Genomic DNA, 20,856 nt, shown 5'->3' on the forward strand with positions numbered 1-20,856 from the left:
GGGCCAGATTAAGATGTATACTATGTATTGTTCTTTGACAACAGTCTGTTGTTATTCTGTTTTCAATAAACAATACTTAGTATAAATCTTAATTAGGAGGGCTTCATGATTCCATCTGAGAATCATTAAGGTTTTAAAGGTGACCTGGATAACCTTTGAATTTCAGATTTCGGAAGCGCCGGAAATTATTGCAATGTTTGCACTAACAATTACCTTCCCTCACACTTTTTGTGCTACTTGCACGCATGTGATTTATTTATAAAAAAAATATTTTCGTGAATGGTTTGGGTCAACATTTTGGCTCATGCGATTCATCTTATTGATCCGAACATCTTCACCATAAGACAGAATGTTAGAGAAGCAACCATGCATGTTACAACAGGTAATTGTCTTATTGTCGCTTCCTGCTGGGTATCCGGTAAATGCATGACACTCTTTCAAGGTGGAGTACTAATACTCGCATCCTCCAGTCATTTGTTATGGTCAAGAAAAGCCAAGAGGTGATTTAATGAGAGCAATTATAAGGAAAGCAATTAAAGATCGTGAAGGCGAGACATCTGGCAAACAAAAGCAATTTGTTTTCATTTGAAGGTGCAAAGTCTCGATACAACTAAAGTTGTGCAAGACGTTCTTATGAAACAGACAACCACTTTATACGAATATCAAACGCATTGCAACCATATGGCCATACGGGGGGGGGGGGGGGGGGGGGGGGAGGCTTAAACAATAAATGACCCAGTGATGCGGTAAGCTCGATCTAACATGGTGGTGATTAGACTGCGCTTGTACCGATTATCCACGTGGCTCTGATAATGGAGTTAGAGGCCCATATTGGTTGGCTAAATGTTCGAACAAATTTGATTGCCTATTAAGGAGATGCTTTTCATAACAAAACTTAAACCATCCCTAAACGTGCAAACAGACTCGATTCGCGCAAAGGTATTCACCTGAAGAACTTGTGAGCCATTGTTAATATGCTAATTTGTAGACTGTAAAGTATAGAAATCAAAAATCTTCGCATTAATTTATCCACTTTGCCTTGAGAATGGTGTCACGATGACGCCGAAACGTCGGCTATTAACTTTAATTTTCGCTTGATTATTATTATTATTATTATTATTATTATTGGTATTATTATTATTAACTTTTAATAGACCCCAAATGGGGGAGGTGGGGACAAAGATTTTCTTTATCGCATTACAATATTTTAGTCATTGAAAACAAATTGTCTATTCTGAATATCTCTTTATTGTTATTTCAATGGTCTGCATTTGACGTAAAATAGACATTGACTATCCAAAATATCTAGGTTCTTTTTAAGGTTCTTCAATTTGACTACTACAGCTTCATTTGCCGAGCCATTGCCTTGATTCCTTCAAAGGTCTCCATACCAGTTGGAATAATCTGATTGGCTGGCAGGAGAAAGCCGTAACGCCCCGTATCTCTTAATTCCAGAGCAAACGAGTACTTGATCTTTAGGGCGCCATACGTGTAGTCCTTGCTTCCGCCGGAATTTTGATCTGAAATACGATGAAGGGTAAGGAAATGAAAATGTGACTCAGAGGTTAAGGTTTAAAAGATTGGCTGTTTTAAAGTTTCTAATTAGATAGCTATCTATCATCTCATATCCAACGCGTGCTCGTGGAATAATCAATTTTGGCTAAGAAAAGGTCGACGATGTTGACGGGTGTTAACGGAAGGGAGAAGAAAGGAGAAAAAGACAGCGGAGAAGAAAAACAAAAGACTACAAGGCCCTATGTTGTTTTTATGTCGGTTATTTTTGGAGATTTAGAAAGTCGTTAACCCTTTAACCCCTAATATCAAAGAACAAATTCTCCAATCTTTTCCCGAAACTTTTCTTTTTTCGCCCCGTCACGAATATCTGTCCCTTGGGTCGCCGAAGATGGCCCGATAGTTACTTTCTTGGTTTTGGTCTGAGAATACTAATTGAAATCAGGCGACTCTCTTGAAGTGTGAAAGGGAGTTATGCTTACGTCCTGTGAGAAGGAGGGGGTGGTGGAGGGTTTTTTTTTTTTGGGGGGGGGGGGCTACAATAAAACAAAATTATTAAACTAGGACTATTATTAATTACAATAAATACATTCTATATCGTAAATGATAATGTACCAGTAAGAATTAAGTGAAATGTTTTACGTATGCTACCTGCAACAAATGAAAAAGAGCCATTTTTAGAGTCATTTGACTTACATATGATCACTGCAGATGGGCCGTATTTGTACTTAGTCTTGTAGCCAGCGTTTCGTATTGCGTTGACAGCACCTCTGCTTACCCTCATCTAAAGGTAAAAGATAAAACGTTTTATCCTAAAATCTTGCTAGTGTTCCTTGTAAACGAGGCCTGCATAAGTACATGGCGTCCGCCTTGAATACAGTACACCGGGGTTCAAGTCTTCGCCAGCGAACCATATTTCACTTAGTACGTTATATCTTGCTTACACGTTAACTTACTTTGTTACTTTCACACAGCAGATCGTTACAGTGATCCTATTTGAAAATATGGCTGATTCACCTAGTATGAACATTCCTTGCTGTCTGTTTCATAAGTACTGTTATGAAAGCGAGGCTAATTGCAAAGCTTTTCATATGGAAATGAGTTTTGTTTGCATGTGAATGGAAACTAATTTTCATCATTAAAACTGTGCATAGCCTTACTTTCATAATGAGGTTCAAAGCAACTAGGAAATGGCCTACTCTGTGTGGCTTTTGTAGGGAACATACTAATAACTACATCACACCACCCCAACATAAAACGTAGAAATTCATCTCTTTTAATTTGCTCCATTGTTGGATCATCGTTATCCTTATTACACAATCATTAGATAACAGTGAAGTTCAAATGAGGCCTTTAGCTACTGTTAATAACAGGGGTTAGTTAAAATCCAAGCTTTCGCCGATCAACGGCATAATCAAACTTTCGTGTAGTGACACCATAATGACTGGCGAAGACTTTATATGAAATTGTTTGACAGAAAAAACAAACATTTTTAGATTGCGTTATAAAATAAAGCTGTGCAAAACTGATTTTGACATTCTTGAAAAGAGGCTCTTAACTTTATAAGCAGTTTTTCGGCCGTCAGGTATCGTTTTGTCGGTTCAAATTGTTGGGAGAGGTCAATTGGATACTTTCACGGTTGGACCATTTCCTGTTCAACTAAGAATTTTGAGAATTCCAGTCACTACTTGAATAGACAAGTTGGATTCGACTGTTAAAAATTTAGTAAGAAAATATTTTCTGAGACTGGACCAGGAAAGGAATGAAAATTCAGGCCGAAAATATCACCAAGACGAGTCATTTTGGGGAAATTTCCCGTTCAGAATCCATAGGGAAATGTCATTTTATTTGACACGTCATCCTCATCTTTCTTACCAGCTCTTCGTGGTCACGTGATCTTTGCCTGGTGTATCCCCAGGGGGTCATCCACAGCTGACTGTAGGAATGTATGTCCATATAGCCGGCTATCTGGCCCCGTCTTTTTAGCTGTTTTAAGTAATTCGCTACATTACGGACTTCCACTTCAGAAAAGGGATGCGTTCCACGGTACTGATCATCGCAAGGATCACTGCTTGCGCCTGGAACTAAAGAAAGATATGTCGATTGGAACACCAGCTGAATATTCGGGAACTTCTGGAACTCTTTATAATTACATGAATTCATTTTTCTTCAACTGCTACTTAATGTCTTTCTTTATTTAATTAAATTGCTTATGATTCGTTGCCGCCATGGCCACATTTTGGAGTTGAGTTCCGCCTTTGCACCTGTCATCGTCAAGGAGAACATGTACACGTTCGGGACTAGATTAATTAAGTTTGAAAGTATGAGACTAAAATCAACCAGGGAGTTTACAAGTACTAGTAAGCTTAAGCTTGAGACAACCAGAAAAAAATCCATAACAAGGTAAGCAAAAAGGAACTCAAGAAAAAAAATCACTGTAAATAATGTTAAACAAATTTGTCTTATGTTGCATTTAAAGCTAAAATCCTAATCTACTCGTGAAGCTCAGCTAAATCCTAAACTTCAACAATTTGTTTTCGCTTCGTCGACGTTTATTGAATAACAAAATTCAGAGAATAAAGGCCTTAAACTTTCACTTTCGTACGACGCTCATTGTGGTAATTTTTTTCTGATTAACTTCAGATCATGCGCTTTTTACGCGGTAGCAAAAGCGCAAACAATGAGAGATTTTAGTCGTACACGTTCGCACTTGCTCGTATTGGGCTTACAACAGATTCCAGCACATACACTTTTGACGGATCAATACTACCACTCTTCATCGGTCAAAGAAACGCCTGATCATTTGTATACAAGTCTTGGTCATTTTATTATATTGACAATTGTTTATCATAGCAATAGCATAACCTGTTCAAAGTGCCCCTAATTCTAGCTTTATGTGGTTATAATTTCAGATAGGACTCGTTGACCTCCATTTTTTATTATGGAACTGTAATCAGTATGTTGAAATTGTTCGACGGTTTCAGAGCCCTTCGTAAATTTTTGAAAATTAAAGTGGCTCTGAACTGCTTTTTCACGGTGAAATATGAGAAGCAGCTTAAACAAAAATATTTGTACTCACGTCCCCATTTGAAATCCCAGTTTCTGTTGGGATCTGTACCAATGCACCGACTTCCTTTGTTAGGCTTACGAGTTTTCCTCCAAAATCTATTTTTACGGTTGCTCTGTTAAACCATAAAAATAAAATTATATAAGGTGTGTGGTAAAAACTTAGTACGTCTGCCATGAAAAAGTCTGAGATTAGCGTTTGTGGTAACGAATTACTTTTGCCTGCGGTTTTCTGTAAACTTAAATAGAATAGAGGCAATAAGAACGTTTTCTAAAGCTGTCAGCATACCAGCTGTTTCCCCATAGGAAAATAACTTAATACAGTGATATTTATTTATTTTCCTGTGATCACTGTATATATTGATATGGGCGCATTTCAAAATCTCGATCGTCGGTTGGATAATGCAATTCGAGAGTTTTGATTGGCTTGGCAGCCTTGGGATTTCAGCCATTATACTATCCTTTAGAGGAAGCGGCTATTAAATGATTAAATCGTCTTCTGGTCTTTCTCGCAAAATGAAATCACAAGCTAAGTTCGAGGGAAAACGGGAGATGTGCTGTTGAGATCAAGAGCGACAGTTGGGTTCAAAAACCCTAGCTGCAATGCCATTTGGCTCGAGAAGGCCAAACTTGATGATGAATCCCTTTAAGGTTGCCCGGTACCTTCAGAGGTGTCTTCAGAGGTGTCTCGCGTCCAAGCGATGTAGCACGTCCGGTTTAAATTGTAGATACCTAAACCCTCATATCAAGTTAAAGCTTATAGAGCTGGCTATCCAGCTAAACCAAGAATTTTGAAATAAAATGAATGGCCGAATTTTTAGCGCCGTTTTCTCGAATAATTTTTTTTTTCATTTGGAGGAGCCACTTCAAAGAGCTAAAACTCAAAAGAAATAAGTTCGTTTACCTTCAAATTTGGACAGTAGCTACTTTAACATATAAACAACAAAACCGTTTCTGCAAATTTTTTCTTTCGAAAAATTTTTTCTCCGAGAGCGATTTTTATACGATCACTCCACATTTTTTTCATCCTATTTCGAAAATGCTCTACAGCTTTTCACTGCGATTAAATATAGCAAAACGCAGACACGTTTTTTTAGCGCTTTGGGTCCGGAAACTGAGGAGCAAATTAAATTAGCAAAAAACAAAATTCACTTTCACTGGTAGCTTTAAAAAGGTGATTCGGACGCTCGCAATTAGAGGTCGTGAACAATTCGACAATTTATTTTATTTCAAAATTCTTGATATGGTTTGATGGTCAGCTCTATAAGCTTTAATTTGATATAGGGGTTTAGGTATCTACAGTTTAAACTGGACGCGCTACATCGCTTAAACGCGAGACACCTCTGAAGGTATCGGGTAACCTTAATTTCAGATTTTATTTTCAGATGCTAATTAAAGTTGTGAATATCACTTCAAAGGTAAATGACTCGTGGAATTTCCTCTTAGGAAATCCAAAGAACAGCAGCAAGAAGTAAGCCGAAATAATCTGCCATTTATCCATGTGCTTGATCGACCGCCTGAGTGAATATAGCAAGATTAGTCAATTCAAGGTGCCCACGTTTTCTCAATTACCAAACTACTATATACTACTCTAACATGGCACCTACCCAACTAAACACATATCCATCGACATTCAGAATGGGCATGATAACGAAATTCATTTTGTCCAACATTGCTGTCACGCTACGATCCTTGCCGTACTTGGACACAATCTAAACAACGAATAAAGGAAAAGTATGTGTGGTCACACTTCACAATTTTTTTGGCTCACAAGATTGTTTGGAAAAACAATAGTTCAACAGGTGTGATGGAACATTTAAAGCGCGGTGGATAAATTAGAATGATGTATTATTCAGTAAGTGATACAGGCATACTCGAGCAGTATGCCTATGTCACTTACTGAATAATACGTCATTCTCAATAGCTGAACAGTACACAAACAGCACAAACAATGGGCCCTAGCCCTGAAACTATAGACCTGCGTAATGCACAGGATCAATGACAGAAATTTGAAGACTTAAAAAGCTGCTCGCTATCTGATTTTTTTCGTTGTTGAAGCTATGTACCATAAAGATTGCTCAGAAAATTGGCTTTATATAAATTAGCTGATATAAATAAAGGAAAACTTCCCATCTTCAAGCGAAAACATTTTATGTAAAAAAAGGCAAAACAAACAAACTAAAAAAATAAAACACAACAACAAACATATATTACCAGCTTTTTAAAACCACCCAACAATGTAATGTGCAAACAGCTACCGAACACAGCAAGTGCTGCCGGACAAAAGTAGCATTGTGAAAAATAATAGGCAAATGTTTATGGAAGGCGCTCAGTCAAACCCCCCCACTTCCTTTGTACACCCGAAGGTTGAACTGGTGATTTGAGATTTGGACTTCTCATGTCTACGACATCTACGGAGACCGTAAAATAACCTGTAAAACTGATTACAGACATTCCACAACCAGGAAAAACCAATGATACAGGAGCATTCGCAAACCTGTTTGATGATGTACATGCAGGTCGCTGGGGAGACCCATTCTCGGGCGTGAATGCCGCAGTTTATAAAGAAGACCTTTTTATTAGACGCCGACCTTCCTTTCAGCTGCAATTAAAAACAAAAAACAAAAAGTAATATCATGCAGTTAGTAGAAAAACGAACCAGTAGAAATTAATGCTCCAAAATCGTACTATTTCCCTCAAAATCAAGCCTATCTGACCTCAAAACGATTTATTTTAATGTCTAAGTTCATAAAAATATTCCGAACAATGCCATCTACAGTTCCTAACAGCTTTTCAGCTCAAAACAAAATAAAATATCTTTGTCGACTACTCTTGAAGAATTACCTTAGGCAAACCACAGAACAGCATTTGGCCAAACAATTAACGTTGTCGTGAACACGCCATATAACAAATGAGAACGGAAAATGGGGGATCCTTTCCTTTCCTTTTGAAATTATGAATTATTGGCAAGATTTAAATTGGCCCCCATTTAAGTTAAAACATTCGTAAAAGCATAGCCCCGGTTTTCGGACGACGCCCTTGACTTAAACGTTTAAAAGAAAAAACAACAGCCCACTCAAGCGGGTGTCAAGGGCAAGCATACAGGGTGACCCGGTAGTGGTTGATGATCTGGCTTAACATGTCGGTGACCAACTTAGTATGCATTGTAAACAAATGTATGAAAAGTTGGCCCTTCCTGGCATGGGTAGCCCGGTTAGGCTGGTGGCCAGTGTGCCTGGGCCACCCCACCTCCTTGTCAACAGGCAAATGGTTGCTGAACTTTTCAGTAACCAAATGAACAACAATAATACGTGTTTACCTCAATAGCCAGTTGCTCTCGTCTTTCATAAGATTTTCCCACACTGAAAATTCTGGCCATTTTGGAATGCTGTTTGGCGAGATTTCTCAGCTCTTGGTAGATCTAGAATTCAATTTGAAACGAATGGAGATAAGTCCTGGAATAAATGCAGATAACTGTCCCTGGACTATCGAACCGATCGACCCCTTGGGTTAGGTGCAACACTCGGTACATCGTGCAGTTCATGCTTAGCTAAAAATAATATGGGAACTGGTGGAAACAAGTTTGTTCGAAGAGGACCCACCTTGTCTGCGGGTAGGGGTGGGTTGTCGATGACGCCACCTAGCTCATTGAACATTACCGACAAAGTTTTATTGGCTTTAAAATTAACTAGAGTTGATAGAAGTATTAAGCTCGCAAAAGTCAGAATTGCCAGATAAACAAGAAAATCCCACTGTCATTTTTATTGCTGGATAGAGGAGTCTGACTATGCAATAAAGGCACCATCTTTTGAGGTTAAGGAAGGAGGAGGGAGGAAGTGGGGTGCAGACGAAGACCACGTTCTATTTTATGGTTTGGTGGGCCCTGTTCGAGTATAGTAGTTTTGACCACTTCGTTAATAAAAAAAAGGAATTTTAAAGCGAACTTTTTGAAGTCATTTCCACTCGAAAAATAAAAAAAATGTGAAAATCAAAAGACAAGAATCTTCAAACGTGGCAAATTCTCTTTTTAGTGAGCGCCTCTTCTCGCTTGCATTGAAACATAAATGTTTAGTAGAGCACATATGCACAGCCTGACAGCAACAACAAGAACAACAATTTACCTCACCAGTATTTTCACAAATTGCAATAACTGCATTATTACATTTATTCTTAGAAAAGATGGTAACATGCCACCCAAAATAATCATGAAGAGCTAGACTAGTCGGGTGCCAAATTGATATTATAGTTGCTAAATTTAGTTGTAATAACGGAGGTTTTCGACGAGAAATTAAATACAAACAAGCGATAGCAATGTTGACTGACGTTCACATGACTCCATGTCATCATTTTTGTGTAAGTCTGATTATGTCTGACAACTGAATTAGTAAATATCAAATAGTATTGATAACGTCTGACAAAATTGAAGTTACTTTCACGTTTACTGAACGGCGATTTAATAATGATCTTATTACCTCATTCAAAGGATGATATTTGCTGTAAAAGCTTTGTGCCAAACCACGTTTTTGTATAGCATTTTGTTCATCCATCAGTTTCCCGACATCAAAGATGAGAATCTGGTTCTGGATTTTCTTTTTCTTCAGCATCTTAGCAAGAATCCTATACGCACGCCCAGTGACGTGAATGTCCACAGCTAGCCCAACCTTATGGGGCGCCCTCCAAAAATCAAGCCCCTTATGACAAAAACAGTTAAATGTCAACATCCTTATAGAGTGTGTGCACGACGGCTATGTTGGAGGACCGAAACAATACAACGATTTTCCTTTGGGGAATATATTCTATTTTTATGCAAATATCTTGTTTATGTTCTTCTATTGTTTTAGTCCCCCAACATGGCCGCCGTGCACACACTCTATAGCTTCAATAGCCTTTTAAAGCAATTTGATATCTCCTATGTTTTTGCCGTACTTCACTATCTCTGTGAATGGTTAAGAAAATGTTCAGCTCTTTGCCCACTCGCTGGAGGTAAACCGAGAAACAATAATCAGTTGTTTGTAACAATTAAACGCGCTTGATGCAACCTGCTATTTGATTCAAGTTGCATTATTCATTCCACTCATTTCGTTTGTTGTCGCTGGCTAAAGTTTAAGAGCCAGATTACGTAGGTGTAGTTTCTAGAAACGCAATACTGATCAATTACTCAGTGACATCAAGGAAGCATGGGAAGCCGTTGAAAGGCAAGTGTCAACGGGCCTGTTGATATAAATCGTGTCCTCCGCAGCGCGTCTCTGTAAAACAAGTAATTAAGTGTGCTAGTGAAATCATTTAGCGAAAACATCGAGTGGCTTACAAGACACTCGTAAGCGCTGAACAAGGCACTGCAAGACAGGAGATTTTGGCCATTTTTCTACCGGAACTGCTAAAGATCATCTTTAGTTAGCATCTTTGCACTTTGACAAGTGAGCTAGCCAAAATTTTCAAACAAAATTTAGTGCTGTTCGTTATCTTACCTCGAGGTCCAGGTTCCATTGCAACGATGACAGAAATTTCAGTTCATTTGCGTTTCCTGGTATGACACGAATGACCTTTTCCCTGAAAACCAATCAAACTAATGAGTGGTTCGAAGGATTGTATAGAATACTTAACTATGATGATGAATTCTGCCCAGGTTGTCGAAATGTCTGGGACAGCCCAGTGGTGAGAGCACTTACCTCCCACCAGTGAGTCTGTTGTTGGTTCTCGTCCTTGCCCCGAAAGGCTTAACGTTTCTCCGAGTACTCAAATCCGGAATCTGGGGGCTACAGGTCTTTTCTGTTGTAATACTGGTGCTGTTAAGTGCCACCCTCACGCATATCTTTACAATGCGAGAAAAGCGCTTCAGTACATTCAAATGTCATTCGAATATGATAGGGCATTAAGTGTGTGTGCCCCAAGGTTATACAACAATCTTCCACTTTCCTTGCGCAAGTCCGATTCTACCGACAGCTTCAAAAGAAGCCTAAAAACATACCTCTTTAAACATTTTGTGGACAGCTGCTGATTGTTTTTGAAGATATTGTGAATAATTGCGAATTGAAGATAGTTTTTAAACCTTGTTATTTTGGTACATAGATTCTATTACTGACTTTTTGTAAAGAAGCCCCATGAAAAAAGGAATGGCACTATATAGATAAAAGAAAAATCAAGTTTTAAACAAACGTTGGGCCATCCAAAGAAGCTTCAACTGAGCTGTTTGTAGTACAGTTTGACAAGACTCTTAATAAAGGTGAGCGAAAACAAGTGTTACTATGAGGTGATAAGTGCAAAGCTATGAAGTTCTAGGCAGTCGATGGTATTTCCACTGAACTGGATCTCAGGTTGCTGGAGCTATACCGACTAAAAGAACTTTAACATTCAGAGATTAAGGGGGCTCACAACAGCTTCCGTCACTTTTCCATCACTTATCCTCTGACGCAACAATAATTATAACACCAGTGTTTATCAGCTGGTACGACAATAATGGTATGAAACAAATGCCTTATCATTCCGGCAAACAAGTTATCATTTTCGCAACATAGTAAGTTACCATAGCAATAGCATAACCTCAAACGTGAAACCTAATCTCAGCTTTTAACTCAAAAATGCCCTCGGCGACCGCCATTTTTATTGTGGCACTGTGATTAGCACACTGAGATACAACTTTTAAACAATTTGAAGGGAAGGGCTCAGAGCCACCTTAACTTGTCGAAGGTTACAATGTTGCTATGGTAACCCATAATGTCGCAAGAATGACCATGACATGTTTGCCAAAGATTAAGCATTTACTTGATACCATTAATGTTGTATCAACTGATAAAGGCTGGTAATATTGATCCTTTAAAGTATAAGTGATGGAAGGTGCTGGAAACCGGTGCCATCCACCTGAAGTGGCCCCTGATATTTTGCATCATTCTTGGCTACCCAGCGGCGAGATGTTTAGTTGCAAACGAAGGATGAAACTGGAAACAAAGTGTGGCAAGTGTGAGATCTGCCAATTTTTGCCATTCAAATCTTCACCGGCTAAACAAGGAACAGAAAAGGTTTATGTGCTGCGTGACACTTGTTTAAACAAGGAATACCCTGTATCTCCTTCCTAAGGATCAATTTTCGCGGATTTAATTTTTGTGATCGTTGGCGCTGACAACGCCGGAAAACAAACGAAATTAACACCCACGCGAAGCATAAAAGGCATCAAGGTATTGAATAGATTGAAGTTATTATTTCGTAATAAAACGCCCTCTTATGACGCCATCATACTTTTACGTCATTTTAAACTTCCTCGTATAAATTTTCCAATGCAGCCAGGTGACTGTAAAACATTTAGTTTGTTGATGACACGTTTATTAAAGTCAACGTCAATAGATATTTTGAATTAAGCATGAGAAGACCATAAGCAAATCATTATCCTACAATAAAATTCAAAAGGAATTGTATGGCCAATTAGATTACGCGTGGCTTTGATGAATTAAACGCCTTGTTTTTTATTATACAAGCTTACCGCACGAAGTAATAATAAGAAAGCATTTTTCTTCCACATTTTTGCCTAATTTTTAAAAGAACAGTAGCACTGGGTCTCGATCGCCCAGTAGAGCTTCTGTGGTCTCGAGGTTTTTTGGGTTGGTGTTTTCTCTCATTTCTAACCATTACCTGATAACAAGAGGAAGTTTCGGAGGGTTTGTCGGTCGCTTAACTAAAACGCACGTTCGCTTATGAGAGCGACCGAACCAAAGGCTCCCAGATAATTTGCTTAATTCTAGCTTCTGAGTTTGTGGTTAAAAACTGACGGCATTCCAGTTAAGTAGCACTTTCTTGTGGTTTTGTTTATTACGCTGTTGAAGGTGTTTCCAACTTTTTGACTGGTCAATAACATCTTCGAGTTCGACCAATCAAATTAAAACTACGTAGCAGAAAGCTCCTCTTGCTCAATTTAGTTTTCCGCTTGCTGATTCTTGTGCAATTGATGATTTCTCCTGGAAATATGACTCCAAGCGACATACTTACAGCTTTGGCGTTGGCGAGCTTATATATATTTTTTTTAATGGTCAAAAAATCATTTATTGTAAAACACCTCTGTTTTCCGGTTCTTAAAGCGAACAGCTGGAACTTTGTACATGGAGGAACAAGTGCAACAAAAACCTCAATCCATATACAATTTTGTCCAAAAGAATATAACTATGATATAGACACGAGAATTTATTTGGGGTTTGCAAGTTTGCAATGATGGGCAAGTCAATTCCTGTTGATTTGATTTTGTAAGTCATCTTACAGCGTATTTTCGCGTAGCAAATTCATTGGTATATTAAAAAAAAGATTCACGCAAGGGAAAGTTCGCGAAACAGAGATACCGCAAAACCCAAAGCGCGAATTTGTTATCCCTGAAACGATATCTTCAGAGAAAAGTGATATACGCACTCAGTTACCTTGGCGTATCTTGAAGGGTCGTGTTATGCCATCTATTGAACGAGCATGCGCATTAAGTACTGCACTTATTGTCAAAGCATTCTCTCGTATTGTATTCTTGTTGAGAGCACGTTTTATGGAGTCAGGGTAATGGTAATATCTTCGCGAAAATATATGCCATTCGATTCTACTTTTTCCTGAAATTCCAAGAAATATGCGTTGGGGAAAATATGGCATTGTTATTTTTACGGAAGGTAACCTCACTAGCGCGTTCGAAACGTAAAATCAACCTGTATGCCATTTAGTATTCCGTCACGCGTGCTGGTATATTATATGAAAAATTTACACCATTGCAAATTGGAAAAATATGAATTTTTTTCAGAGATCCAAAATAGGCTTTAAAAACATGATTAAGCCGTTTCCCGCCAGAGGTATTCCCCCCCTCCCCAATCACTTGTTTCTTTGAAAAAAAATCATCAAATTCAAAAGACTATTTTAGGGGCGATTTTGAATCCAATCCCTTCGACAATTCACAATATTGTTGAATGAGTATGGTAAATTTATTCGTACAATCGTGGACTTATTGCACCAGTTGAAGAATTATTAAAAAATGGCGCCATTTAGGGCGCCTGTTGGATAATTAACCCTTTTCATCTTGGTAGAAATTTTCACCACAAGACTATTGTCTGTGGTATTGTTACTTTTAACAGAAAAGGAATTGTCAACACAAGGGATTAAAAAACGAAACGGAGAAAAAGTAAAACAAAAACAAAGCAAACAAAAAGGAAAAATGGACACTTAGTTGTATAAAACAAGTTTCAAACGATGATCCATTATTGAGGAACATGAAACTGGCTCCAAACATCTGCGCCTAATTATTCTGAAATTAAAACTTTGACCTGTCGCATAAATTTCCTACATTAATGGTATTTTAAACTTTCAAGTATCAGATCTATGTGCTTTTTTTGGCCGCAGAGATGTATAGTTTTCGCAGAAGCCCGTATAAGGTGGATCCTGTTTCCTTTTATGCTGTTGTTAACGGTCTTAAAGATCCAAGTTCCTTTCCGATTTTGATTAATATTTTCCTTCTTTCGCATCCAATATTCGATTGATGGATGTTAAACGTTCTTATATTACATGTTTAAAACATAAGCGTCAGTTTATAAAAATTGCCGGTATATTTTGATATCACTCTCATTTTGGCAGATAAAGTTGAATTTTACATTCTACTGCTTCATTAAGATTGTAGGCAAAGATATTTAGTGATAGACAAGAAATATAAACTCCGTTTCTTCCCCAATTGATAAAGTTTGCGGATCATTAAGCCTTAAACTTTTTTCGTGAAGAAACATTGGGCGATTACATATACCACACCTGTCTTGCCTCACGAATATTGGCTAAATTGTTGCAAGAAGCTTTTAAAACGTCAAATGTCATTTGTTTTCTGAATATTTATAACACCAATCATGATAATAGGCTGCGGAAGAGTTTTACTTCATCGGGAAAAAAGGAAGGAGACAATTATAAGCAAATGAAGTTCAAAGAGCGAAAAAGATGGCGAAATTTAAAGCCTCTTTGACTTGATCCACATTAGCTTTCATTTGCCCCTATCGCCCTATTCTTCCCTGAAAGTGGTGCGTTCACATGAAAAGAATTTCATCAGATTCAAAATAATAGCTCATGTGACTTGAAAGGTAAAATTTATGTGGGCAGTTGTACTTTGGCGTCCTCTAATAAAACATTGCGCGGATCTCTAAACTCTCTAAGTGTTCACGAGAAATTCCCTCAAGCGTTTCCTTCCGCCGCGAGTTGCAAGACAAAGGATCTCAAAGAAGGATGAACTCTATTCAATTTTCCATTTCTATTACTTGCACATGGTCGGATCTTTAAAAAGACACTAAATGTTGTTGAATAGCTAAAATTATAACGTAGTCGAGAGGCCACGGAAACTTCAAAGACGAATAGAGCAGTACAGGAGGTATTAAGTTATTTAGTTGAACATTGAAGTCTAGAATGAACAAAACAACTGTCAACATGATATGTGGATATTTTGAAGTCTCGGAACTCTGCAGACGAAGCACTCGGTCGGGAGAGAGCAAACTGCACACTTCGGAAAGACAGGCGACAAAATAAAACTATGAGTCAAATATGATTTTTCTTATAATCCGATTCGTGGTATCCAGTAAAGCTTCAACAGTAACTTATTTTCTCTCTCTAACTGGGGTTAAAAATTTATGCATGAAAATATAATCTTTAGGGTTATTATTAGTCCTCTGTATAAATTACGGTCTGGAATGACTTCAGTCATGGCAGCGTTATAGCCTCTGTTTAGCGAGTTAAATTTCACTTCAGTTGTGGAATAACTAACTTTGTTTTGGAGTAAAATAAAATACAGGAACTGTACCGCAATTATTTCAAGAGGTTTTAGTAAACGTTGTGAGCACTTGCTCTGTGTAAGTCTTTTTAAAATATAAGGCAGATAGAGTTTGCTTGTTCAGGAAAAGGTAGACCTGATAGGCTAATTAAACACGCTTGAACGGTTAGTATCAACTGGTTTTTAATAGTGTCACTGTAAATAGCAAGAAAAGTTATTTCTACGAAGAAAGGGATAAAATATTATGGTCCTGTTTCGTTAAAATTACACTACCAGTGAACATAAACTAATATTCGTTATCTTTGGATGCAGATGGCTCTGACGGAGAAAAGGTCCATTTTTGTTCAATTTGTTCCTATATATGCTGGTATAATTGCTGACAAACTAATAATATTCTGTTCTTCTTTTAAGAAATCACTTGATATTTTCCCCTTGCCGCTTGCAGATTTGAGAAAGGTTGTTTGTCGAGTATCTTTGACAAAAATACAGCAAAATCCCGTGATAATCGACGCGCTTGAATAAGCACAATCGTGAATAGTGTGACTCGCCAACGCTTCACAGGAAATAAATCACAAAACTACATGGGACAACAGGAAAGGAAAGCGGTGCTCATGGCAGATGAATTGATGGACGACGTAAAAACGAACAAAAGAGAGGATTCGTGGTGCTTTAGTCTTGATTGCGAAGAAATCATGTTTTGGCCTAAGGCCACAAGTAGCCTAGATCAAAATTTGGTGTGGTAAATTATTCGTCTTTATGTTCACCCGCCGTGAGAGTAAAATAAATTTTAACTTGTCTTATAACTCACGTTCCTCTTGACAACGGAAACGCCGTTTTTATTTGTTAACAGCAGAAAATTTTTCAAAAACATTACACTGGATAAGTTTAATTGTGTTCATATTTGAGCACACTATTTAAGACCAACGAACGTATAATAAATGATTTGAACCTATTGGAAACAACCGTTTCGCCATAAACAGGTCTTGTTTGATTTTTTTGAAGAGTGCCAGTAGAAAAACTTCCCACCGCTTTCGGTTGAACCGTGGTTTTTTTGCAGTGGGGGAGGGGAACGAGAGTAGACTCTCAACGCGAATTTGAATAAAAAAAACGAAATGGCGGGAATTCGTGAAGCGCTACCTTAGTTTTATTAGAACTTAAGGTCAGGAAATTTTGCAAGGATCTGACGACGAAGCATTAGCAACAGTTTTGAACACCTGCATTTTTTTTTAAGTTGTTATGCCGGTAAGTTTGTGACAAATGTCTGACGCCGTAGGCGACAGTGAGAACGTTCGCTTTCCATCATTTTCAGCCGTCTCGAAAATAAAAAAAAAAAGTAGATCAAGGCAACCAGGCAGTTTGCGAATGAAATTTCAACAAATTTTGGCAGGCGCCAAATTTTGTTTTTCAGGCGCAAACTTGGTTTTCGCCGGTCCATACCAGATCGCTTTTCAGTTTATCCTTGAAAAGGCCTTCTAGACTAAATCTTAACTGATCTCATGTGGCTCGAAATTTTGAGCTCGCTGAATAAAATTTCAATAAAATTATAGCAATATGGTGACCATTTCGCTCAGTGCTATATTTCCCCGAAAGAAGGTTATCGTCATAATCCACCTTCGTCATTTCAAAACCATGCTTAAATTTGAGGGGAACGTTATAATTTGTCGCGACAATTTAGCCAACGTCTAAATATCGTAATGATACCCCAAAACTTCATTCTTCGTAAAGTAAATTTAAAGAACATCGACCGACCAAACCTGTTTAAATTATGAACCTCTTTTAACACAGGGGTTGGAATTCGAAGATTAGACTAATTTCTTTAAATCTTTCTATTTTGTTTATACGTACTTACCCGGCAAGAGCGACTGAAGTCAACGCGAAGAAGATGAAGTAAAACATCGGAGACGCCATCGCGAACACTACGTCCAAGAGTGTAGGCGTTTGCGCTTGATTCAAGCTTTCTAACTAAAGTTCTCCGATCAAAACTTTCTTGAGTTTGTTTGGACCTCATTGCATACAGAGCGACATGATACTTATTGTAAAAAGAAGGAGTTTTGCCTCCTGGTTAAACAATATAGGCGAATTCAACATTCGCCTTCAGACTTGTTTCAAAACAAAGTTGCACTTGCGGCAGATGTTTACACCCTGTTTGTCAAACTTGAGTATGCGTACGAAGTGTGCCTTTATTGGCCGTTTGCCGTTTGAATTTCTGTTTAAAGATTTCAGAAACACCCGTTTATAGACGAATATTATGGGTAACCAAACTGAGTGTTACCTAGATGTGTGAGTTATAAAAAAAAATATTGGAACTTCCTTTTTACTCCCTCGCCAGGTTAATTAAACATTTGGAAAGATCAGTCACAATTTTAGCATGACGTCGGTGGTAATAATACGGAAGAGCACACTTTCTTTGTCTCCTGTTTTAGACAAGAAACGCGGACCAACTGAAAAGAAAGGCAAGAACGCCAACAAAACAAGGGTATGTGATAATTTTGTCATGAAATTTATAAAAGAAAAACCCTTAAGTTGTTATATTACACGGAAAATATTTTGTCGAGTGACCTTTTTGAACAATTCAGTGGCAGTTAACATCATGTTTATTGATGATTCGTTGAAGTGCGGTAAGCATGATTGGTTAATGTTGTCTATCTCGTTTCCATTTGCTTGAATATATGCGTGATATTTTATTATGAAATATTTGCAATTAAACTTTTGTTTTCGCACCTGAAGAGGACAACGAAAAATTCACAATGGTTTTGTTTGTTCGCATCATTCAGTGGAAATAAACCGGGTGTTTAAACAAACAGCAACATCCGCGAAATAACGTGTTCTTCATATATGGTCAAGGAAATAGGCATTGAATTCTTTCAAATCTTTCTTAGTGACTTGACGTACATAAATATATAGACGTTCGGGAAGTTCTTTGTCCCCTTTTTTTTGTGAATGTGAAAAAAAAAATGCATAACAATTTAACGTTTGGGCTAAGAAGGGAAGGTCTCCCTCACTGTGTCGTTTTTGTTGTGTCTTCATGCAATCCAGCAACTACAAACAGTGACTCGGTTATTTAATTGCTTGAACTCTCTTCAACAACTTAGACTAAGGACCCGTTTCAGTAATACCTGTTTTTGAGGCCGTTTGCGGCCCTTGTGAGGTAAACGTGATGAGAATGAAAATGAACGTGTAAAAATAGCTATTTTTAAACAGCATTTCCCACGGCATACTCCGTTCACACTACGGCTAGAACATGTTTAATTTTGTAATGGCTGTGCAGTTAAGCACGCGGGTTTAAAATTGTTTTCTTCAAAACGTTTTTGACTTTACTTTTTGTACCATGAAAGGGCTTGGACGCCATGTATAGAATTCAGTCTTTCAAATTTCTGATTTTCTGATTTCTGATTTCTGATTTTCAAGTTTTCACGAAATTGGTGTGAATACGGTTTTTAAAACGATTAAATGATATCATATTGGTTTGAAAATTCTTTCTAAAAAACCTCGTATCATGCTGGCTCTGTATACGTCAGTCAAGAGTGTTTAATTCCGCTTTTCTCCAAAGCCGATGAAAGTAATAAAGTTCAGTTCTATTTAAAGTAACGTTGTTGCGTCTGTTAGATTGTTTTTATAATTGTTATTATTCTGAGTGAGGAGCCGTTAATATAAACGACAAAAAACAAATTTAAAACAGCAGCCACGTGCTGCGAGGCCTATCTTTGCCTATTCATGCTATCGAATATTTATTTGGGATCGATGAAGGTGTTCATCATTGTAAATTTATCCTGAAATATTTCAAATGTGGGTAATAAATAACCGGACAGGCAGTCATACAATATTTGAAAATATTTCATTTTCATAACGTTCAAGAACCAAAAAAGCTTCTAAATCTCAGCTGAGATTGGAAAAAATACGTCGTAAAGTTGTCTTTTATCTAGGGGTACTCGAAGGTTAATTGTGGTCAATATCTGCTTCGATCACCTAAATCGCCTAAGAAATCCTGATTTAGTCATAAAGAAAGTTTACAGCTTTCTCCGGCACAATCTAAGCTCGGCCGTTTCGTTTCCGAAGGGGGACTGCCTATGTCGTGAAAACTGCAAATAAAAACGTCAGCTATTGTTTTCGTAAAACAACAGCTGGTAAATTCGGCTGATATAATATTCCGTTTGCTAAAACTTTCTTCAACAAATAAACTCTCAGATTAACCAAGCAAACAGATCAATTTGTATCAGCTTCCACAAATATGATAAAAGACTATCCGAGAGTTTCAGGAAACAATATTTTAAGCATTTTGGTGAAACGTTCTTGTTTGTTTTCTCTGCTATTTTGGTGATAAATATCAAAAAGTGATAATAAGTTAAGTTGTAATATTCATCATGATCGGAAAACTTGCTCACTTTGCCGCTTGCAGACTCATGGTGAGCTGGGTCATTAACTAGATTTATAGTTGACAAGCCATCTGCGTATTTTTAAGTCCCATTTAAACTGTTTCAACATTGGCTTCAACATGCGTTCGACACTTTGTTGAACCAAATGTTGGAGGCGTTTGAGCAGGTCTAATTTTCAACAATGTTGAAAGTGTAAAAATGTTGAAAGCTTGTTGAATCAAATTTAAATTGGTTTAAACTTTCATTCAACATCGATTCAACATTTCCTTTGTTCTTGAAAATGTTGAATGGCGTTGAAACCGTTTGCTTCCAACATTTGCCCAACATCCGTTTAACTTTTGTTGAACGAATGTTGGTCAAATGTTGAAACCGTTTAAACTGGCCTTTAGAGTCAGCCATAGAGGAAATGTTCTGTTTGGCGGATGTGTGGCAATAAAACAAGAAAGATGTTATTTTTAAGCGTGGCAATGACGTGGGAAAACAAATCTGGCATTCATCTTGTAACGGGCGTTGAGCAGGAGTCCATCAGACTAGGAGCCTCAATCTGTATTAATGCTTTGAGTCAACTCTTTACCGAGTGTATTTACCTTTAGAATTGCTGTTCCCGCGAAAAATTGTCATTGCTCTTCTTTGATTGTGTTTTTGAATCGTGAGCGTTCCAAAGGTTCCCGAGACCGTACCCACCCCAATATACTGTTATAGAATGGGTTGACTCTAAGGCTTGGTATGAGAGACAGAAGCTCATAGTCATGGGCTAAGGCCGCGCTTTAGACAAATAACTCAGTACCCTAGGGCAAATAATTCATGGTAAGTTTAGGGTGACTGTATAGAGGGTTAGGGTTAAGGGGGGGAGGGGGGTGACTTTATGGTACTTAGCCTGGTGATCAGCGCAATCGACCGCAGTTGCAACGCATCAATGCACATGCAGCTATGCAGAAAATCTTTGCTCAATATATAGGTAAAGTCCCATTTCAAATAATGTATAGATTGAAAAAACCTTACTTGAATGTTCTCTCTAAATAGTTATATAGAAGTCTATGTATTCTTGTTAAATTCTGAGAATAGGCGATTTTCATGAAGACGTTATTTTACAACAACTACCAAAATCCTCTTCGTTTTTCCTTTCTTATTTAAATTTTGTTTTCTAAACGAAGA

General features: G+C 37.8%; 1 protein-coding gene across 1 annotated transcript; it reads right to left on the minus strand.

Moving 5' to 3' along the window:
- Positions 1-1,225: 1,225 nt before the first annotated feature.
- LOC146463172 (carboxypeptidase B-like) lies at positions 1,226-17,372 on the minus strand. The gene is made up of 10 exons (XM_085084659.1): positions 17,178-17,372; positions 10,047-10,128; positions 9,051-9,269; positions 7,898-7,999; positions 7,076-7,180; positions 6,186-6,290; positions 4,592-4,694; positions 3,388-3,596; positions 2,209-2,296; positions 1,226-1,520 (listed from the first exon to the last, which is right to left on the minus strand). Exons 1-10 carry the CDS (start codon positions 17,234-17,236, stop codon positions 1,339-1,341), a joined length of 1,254 nt encoding a protein of 417 aa, XP_084940785.1. The 5' UTR covers positions 17,237-17,372; the 3' UTR covers positions 1,226-1,338.
- Positions 17,373-20,856: the final 3,484 nt, after the last annotated feature.

This window comes from Pavona decussata, unplaced genomic scaffold (genome assembly GCF_977016875.1).
Source record: "Pavona decussata unplaced genomic scaffold, jaPavDecu1.1 SCAFFOLD_180, whole genome shotgun sequence".
Classification (NCBI taxonomy): domain Eukaryota; kingdom Metazoa; phylum Cnidaria; class Anthozoa; order Scleractinia; family Agariciidae; genus Pavona; species Pavona decussata.

What these genes read in the sequence shown, in the direction of transcription:
- LOC146463172 (XM_085084659.1), bottom strand. Translation starts at nt 17,236, where the DNA reads ATGGCGTCTCCGATGTTTTACTTCATCTTCTTCGCGTTGACTTCAGTC. An exon ending in AATGGAACCTGGACCTCGAG is followed by an intron (nt 9,270 to 10,046) that starts GTAAGATAACGA and finishes TTTTGTCATAAG; the next exon opens with GGGCTTGATTTTTGGAGGGC. An exon ending in ATGGATATGTGTTTAGTTGG is followed by an intron (nt 4,695 to 6,185) that starts GTAGGTGCCATG and finishes ATGGTTTAACAG; the next exon opens with AGCAACCGTAAAAATAGATT.